This window comes from Gossypium hirsutum, chromosome A13, assembly GCF_007990345.1.
Source record: "Gossypium hirsutum isolate 1008001.06 chromosome A13, Gossypium_hirsutum_v2.1, whole genome shotgun sequence".
Classification (NCBI taxonomy): domain Eukaryota; kingdom Viridiplantae; phylum Streptophyta; class Magnoliopsida; order Malvales; family Malvaceae; genus Gossypium; species Gossypium hirsutum.
In genome coordinates, this window is record NC_053436.1 from 63,589,613 (window position 1) to 63,596,638 (window position 7,026).

General features: G+C 40.9%; 1 protein-coding gene across 1 annotated transcript; it reads left to right on the forward strand.

The window, feature by feature from the left end:
- The first annotated feature begins 4,239 nt into the window (after positions 1-4,239).
- On the forward strand, positions 4,240-4,662 carry LOC121212312 (uncharacterized). Its single transcript, XM_041084771.1, has one exon. It carries the CDS (start codon positions 4,240-4,242, stop codon positions 4,660-4,662), a length of 423 nt encoding a protein of 140 aa, XP_040940705.1.
- Positions 4,663-7,026: the final 2,364 nt, after the last annotated feature.

Consider the following 7,026-nt stretch of genomic DNA (forward strand, 5'->3'; position numbering starts at 1 on the left):
TGACCCGATACGTTAACCCTTAATACGATGTATGTTCATATGAAAATACATGCTTTTAAATTGAATTAGATATGTATTATTTTTCATTGGATTTCAATGAGTATGAACGAGAAACTACGAGCAAGAATCAATAGAGTTATGACATCTGGAAGTCCCGTACGGACCTTAAGAATGCTTAGGCTGCAAATGTCATGACATTAGGTTTATTGAGATGAGATTACATGTAAGACCATGTCTGGGACATTGGCATTGTATTGTGATTACGTGTAAAACCATGTTTGGGACATTGACATCGTTATATGATTTCGTGTAAGACCACGTATGGGACGATGGCAACGGTATATGAAAACATGTAAGACCATATTTGTAACATCCTGATTTTCAGGTTTTTTTCGCGATTCTCGATATTTTAGTAAAGTTATTAAAAATTTGGTATGTGGTTGTGAAATTCATAATTTGAGTATGTAAATGGGCTTATGGAAGGCCCATGTGTTGGCCAAAACCTAGTAGAATTTTTGAATTTAGGACTTAAGAGTTAGGGGTACTGGCTAGATGACCTTATGTAAAGTTGTGGGTAAAATGTATCACAAAAGAGCCTCTAGTAAAGTGGCTAAGTGACGCCACTAAGGGGCTAGAAAAAGGTGGCATGTGGAGCATAGAGGAAGACTTGGGTTTGATTCCCTATGTTGGCAAATAAGGTTATTTATTTTTATGTGTAGGAAGGTAAGCGTTGGAACCCAAGTGGTTTCTGTTGGAGGAGTTTGAATTAATCAAGTGCATGGATTAAGGGGTGATAAGGGGAGAAATTTTAGGGATGATGGAGACATAAGGGGGAGCATATCTAGGAGAGATTTTAGGAGATTTGAAATGGGAGAAATGGTGGCCGGTCAAGGGGAAGGTTCAGAGCAAATTTGGCTATTGGGGTTTTAGGGTGGCATTTTTCTCTTTTTTTTCTTTCTTTTCACTTGTGCCGATTGTTCTTAAGCAAATCTCTCTCATTTCTCTTCCATTATTTCTTCCACAAACTCTTTTCCTCTCATTCTTCCTCTCTTTCATTCATAGTAAAAGCCGAACCTGTCATTCTTTTCATTACTAACCGAATAGTAACAAGCCAAATCCCGAAGGAGTCAAGGGAAGTCGATTTATCTATAAAGGTATACACTTGTTCTTTTTCTTTTTAGCCGATTCTTGTTATTTAAAAAGCCTTTCAACTCTTTTGTCAACACCCTTTTTTTGGTCCATAACCACTTTTTCTTCAGTGACGCAAAAGCCGAAAGCACAACACCCTTGGGTGACTTGGTGGCCGATTCTTAGGATCCTTGTGGTGCAATTTCTGCTAGTGTTTTGGAGCTGGGACTGCGTTGAATCAGAGTTAGCATGGGATTGAAATCATTTGGGTAGATGAACCTTGTGGAGGAGCTGCAAGGCGTAGTGTCGACTTGGATTAGCTGGGATCTTCGGAGTAACTAGATCTAGTCATCAACTTTGGCAAAGGTATGGATTCTAAGGTCGAGGGTGGCCGAATGTGTAAGTATTGTTAATAGATGGTTCTCGATTTGGTTCTATTATTGTGAGCTGATCTATTAACAGTTGATTATAGGAGAAATCGTGTATGAGATCTCGTCGAGGAATATCGCAAAACAGGTGTATAACGAACCCTTTTTCATAGCTTGAAACGATAAATGCCGAAAAGGCGAAATGCCAAAATTCTGGCATTTCGATGACTCGTGAGCAAGCAAATGCTCATTGGTTAGTTAGATTCTCTAGGTTGATGATCGGGAATGTTGGAAAAGGTAAGGGCATGATTTTTGGCATTACGGTAAGTTGGGCCTCAAGGGGCTGAAGTTGGGCCCAATGGGCTTTTGGGCCCATTTGGGTAAAATTGGTAGAAAATGAAAACCTGTTAAATTGCGCATTAAGACTGGTAACACCATTATGGAAAATAGGCTAAATAGGCCTAGATGACTAAATCGGCTATGTAGGGCCCATTAGGGGTTTCTGGCCCAATAACTCGGTATTGTGAAAAATGGGCCAGAATCGCTGTTTCAAACATATGAATGGTTAGTAACTAATAATGAACACAAAAAACCCTAATATTTGGTAAAATTATGAAATTACCCTTATATTATGAAAATGACTCTTTTGCCCCTAGGTAAAAAAGACCATTATACTCCTAGGGTTTACTTATAATTTGATACATGGGATTTTGATATACAATATTGATATGATATGCACATGATATGTAGGATATGCACATGATGTATTCATAAATGCATTAGGTTGGGTTTTTATATGGATAGAGGAAGTGCAAAAGGCCTTATGCCCCAGTTTATTGAAAAAGGGCTTATGCCCCAGTTTATTGAAAAGGGCTTATGCCTCAGTTTATTAAAACGGGTTTTGCCCCAGTTTACCGAAAAGGGCTTTGCCCCAGTTTACCGAAAAGGGCTTTGCCCCAGTTATTGAAGAGGCTACGCCTCCAGATATATGATAAAGCAGCTATCCTGCTAGTGGTGTGTTGGTTGGGTGGGTTGAGTTATTCCCCACATGGTGTGTTGGTTGGTACGGGTGGAGAGTAGCGGATGGTAGGTTGAGTAGTCTCCCCAAATGGGCTTGCATACATTCATTAATATTACATGTGATATTGAAATGGGCCTATGGGGCATACCGTCTACAGTAAAGGCTTCGGCCCAGTAATATGAAATATGAAAAGGCTTCGGCCTAGTATACACTGAGATTGAAGTTGGGCTTAGGCCCAACAAGCTGATATTACTTTGGGTTCTGAAAGGGGCTTGTTATGCATTGAGTTCCAAACTCACCCCCTTTCCTTAACCTTGCAGGTGAGCCTTGATTTGGGGACTTGGAGCCGGAGGGGATTCAGAGTGGCCACGGTGATCACTTTTGGGCTTTTGAATAAGTGTTTGGTTTTCATTAAAGTTTGCTTTATTTATTAATTATTTTTGGGTTGTAATAAAGCCATTTTAACTTTATTTTCTTTCTTTTCGGGGATTTTTTATTTTTAATAACTTTAAACTGGTTGATAATAAATAGGCGAGACTTAGGACGCGTTTTCAAAACGACACTTGTTTTCCAAACAACACAATGTTACGATTATCCGATTTCTCAAAGATATCCACTTAAATAAATTTCAAATCGATATAACCAAGTGTGGCAATGGTTGTGGGCATGTCTAGGATTGGATCCATTCGAAGAGCTTGGTACTTAAGCAGCCTTCATGGCTCACCTCCTCTGTTACGGATTCCTACCTGGTACCCAGCTTCCATTCACTTTGTTAGCTTAAAAAAGCCAGTTTTTAACGCACTAAAACGAAACATGGGTTTTTAACTTCAATGTGGCACGTCAGATTTGGCCAGAACGTCTGGGCCGGGTTTGGGGTGTTACATTTAGTGGTATCAGAGCCTAGGTTACAACAACTCGGCTGTGGATTGGGTCCGAAAAACTTTTCGAAGAAAAAAAAATTACCAAGAAGGGTATTTTTGGAAATAGTTTTGAAAAGATCATCTCAAAAATGTTTTATAAAGGTATACATGATAAAATGGTTTAAGTTTTTCTGGGCTTTTTTTTAACGGGTCTAAAATCAAGAATTTCAAAACAAAGGTGTTTTTTTTTTCAAATTTTAAGGAAATCTATTTTTTGTGATTAAATACATGGTCTGTGGTTTTTGGATTGGAGAATGAAGTGGCACTGAATCCAGCACCAAGTCTGTAAGTATACTCTCTTTACGTTATGTGATATTGATATAATGCTATAAATAGAACTGAGACCCTACTATGATACTTTAGATAGGGTAGAACTGAAAAATAGTAGGAATGAAAACTGTAGCTAGGCTACGACGATGCGAAAACAATCCTTGAACTGCTATATTTCCATAAGACATTTCGTAATAAACAATTGAACATTATATTAATGACATAAAATTCGTAATCAGATAAGTCGATATGGGTACAAGCTAAATCTTCATCCTCAGGGCATAGGCCAGTTGAGGAGGCATCTATGCCACAGGCAACAGAGACTGGGTCTTATGATCGGGCTACGGGGGATGATGCTTTGTCCCAAGCCATGTTAAGGGTTTTAGAAAGAGTTGCTGGAGCTAGCACTGGGATAGTGAATAGGGGATCCATCTCCGAGCGACTTCGGGCTAAAGGAGCAGAAGTTTTTAGGGGCGTATCTGGAGTAGCCCCAAACGTGGCTAAATATTGGCTAGAGGCAACAGAGTGAATCATGGACGATCTAGATTGCTCTATAGAGCAAAAGCTGAAGGGGGCTGTGTCGCTGCTACGAGACGAGGCATATCGATGGTGGATCACCATGAGGGAGACTACCCAGATTGAACGAGTAACCTGGGAATTGTTCAAAATTGCTTTTAAGCGGAGGTATGTTGGAGCTAGTTATGTGGATGCCCGTCGGAAAGAATTTTTAAATCTGACTGAGGGCAATAAGTCTGTCGCGGAGTATGAGGCAGAATTTTTTAGGCTGAGTCGATATGCCAGTGAGATAGTTGCAACTGAGTATGAGCGCAGTGTTCGGTTTAAGGATGGCCTCTGCGATGAGCTTAGGATATTGATAGCTCCACAAAGGGAGCGTGATTTTGCTGCATTAGTAGAGAAGGCTAAGATAGCCGAGGAGGTAAAATGGACTGAGTAGCAGAATCGTGAGAAGGATCGTCCCATATTTAAGAGTGATTTTAGACCCTCGAGTGCTACAGATCGGAACGTTAAAAGAGCAAGGATGGAGGAACTGGTTCGAGCAGTTCCAGTAAATCCTTTTAGACCGCAGGCTTGCAGGGACTGTGGTAAGGTGCATATGGGGGAGTGTTGGAAATGAACTGGAGCATGTTTTTGATATGGGTCCAAAGAGCATAAGTTCAGAAAATGTCCTCAGAGAATAGCTCAGGAACTAGCTGCGGAACAAAGGGATGTCCAACCACAGCGAGGAGGACCACCACCACAGAGAGGTCGTGGGCAAGGTAGAGGTGGCAATGGTAATGGACGAGGACGTGGAGCACTTGGCAGGGGTGCTGGACATGCTGAAGCTCGACAACCGGTATTGGTTTATGCTGCACGGCATCATGAGGAGGGTGACGCTCCTGATGTTATAATCGATACGTTCTTCATTCATAGTACGCCTTGCACTGCTTTGATTGATGTGGGTTCCACTCACTCGTATGTTGCTTGTGATGTATCTGGGGAATTGGGTGTTCTTCCTGAGGAGACTGTGAGTGGGGTATCAGTGATAAACCCTTTAGGGCACTCGGTTAAGGTAGATAAACTCTTTAGGGCAGTGCCTTTAGAGACACAAGGTAAGATTTTTGAAGGAGATTTGATGGAGCTGCCATTTGGGATTTTGATCTTATCTTGGGAATGGACTGGCTAACTAAGCATAAGGCGACGTTGGATTGTGATGCAAAGAGAATGGTACTAATAACTGCCAAAGATAAGGAGATAATGGTCATAGGGGAACAAAGGAATTATTTGTCCAATGTTGTTCTGGCTTTAAGGGCTGAGAAGTTGATACGGAAAGGTTGTGAGGCGTACTTGGCTTTTGTAAGTCAAACTAAACTGGAGGAGATAACGGTAGATTCGGTTAGGACCATTAAGGAATTTCAAGATGTATTCCCAGAGGAGCTTCCTGGATTACCTCCGAATAGAGAAGTCGAGTTCGGAATCGACTTGTTACCTGGTACAGCTCCTTTGTCCATTGCGCCTTATAGGATGGCTCCAAAGGAGTTGGTGGAATTGAAAGCTCAGATTCAAGAGTTGTTGGATAGGGGATTTATAAGACCAAGTGTTTCCCCGTGGGGCGCACCGATGTTGTTCATAAAGAAGAAAGATGGGACTATGCGGATGTGTATAGACTATCGACAGTTAAATAAACTGACCGTCAAGAACAAGTATCCGTTACCAAGAATCAACGATCTGTTCGATCAACTAAGAGGAACCTGTGCAAATACTTGATCGCGACGTGAAGGTGTTGCGAAGGAAGTCAGTCCCATTAGTGAAGGAACTTTGGAGGAACCATGGCAAGAAAGAAGCTACTTGGGAGACCGAAGAGGCAATGCGTCAGCAATACCCTCAACTGTTTGGATCAGGTAAATTTCGAGGCTGAAATTTCTTTAAGGAGAGTATAGTTGTAACATCCTGATTTTAGGTTTTTTCGCAATTCTCGATATTTTAGTAAAGTTTTTAAAAATTTGGTATGTGGTTGTGAAATTCATAATTTGAGTATGTAAATGGGCTTATGGAAGGCCCATGTGTTGGCCAAAACTCGGTAGAATTTTTGAATTTAGGACTTAAGAGTTAGGGGTACTGGCTAGATGACCTTATGTAAAGTTGTGGGTAAAATGTATCACAAAAGAGCCTCTAGTAAAGTGGCTAAGTGACGCAACTAAGGGGCTAGAAAAAGGTGGTGTGTGGAGCATAGAGGAAGACCTGGGTTCGATTCCCTGTGTTGGCAAATAAGGTTATTTATTTTTATGTGCAAGAAGGGTAGGCGTTGGAACCCAAGTGGATTCTGTTGGAGGAGTTTGAATTAATCAAGTTCATGGATTAAGGAGTAATAAGGGGAGAGATTTTAGGGATGATGGAGAGAAAAGGGGGAGCGTATCTAGGAGAGATTTTAGGAGATTTGAAATGGGAGAAGTGGTGGCCGGTCAAGGGGAAGGTTTAGAGCAAATTCGGCTATTAGGGTTTTAGGGTGGCATTTTTCTCTTTTTTTTTCTTTCTTTTCACTTGTGCCGATTGTTCTTAAGCAAATCCCTCTCATTTCTCTTCCATTATTTCTTCCACAAACTCTTTTCCTCTCATTCTTCCTCTCTTTCATTCATAATAAAAGCCGAACCTATCATTCTTTTCATTGCTAACCGAGTAGCAACAAGCCAAATCCTGAAGGAGTCAAGGGAAGTCGATTTATCTATAAAGGTATACACTTGTTCTTTTTCTTTTTAGCCGATTCTTGTTATTTCAAAAGCCTTTCAACTCTTTTGTCAACACCCTTTTTTTGATCCATAAC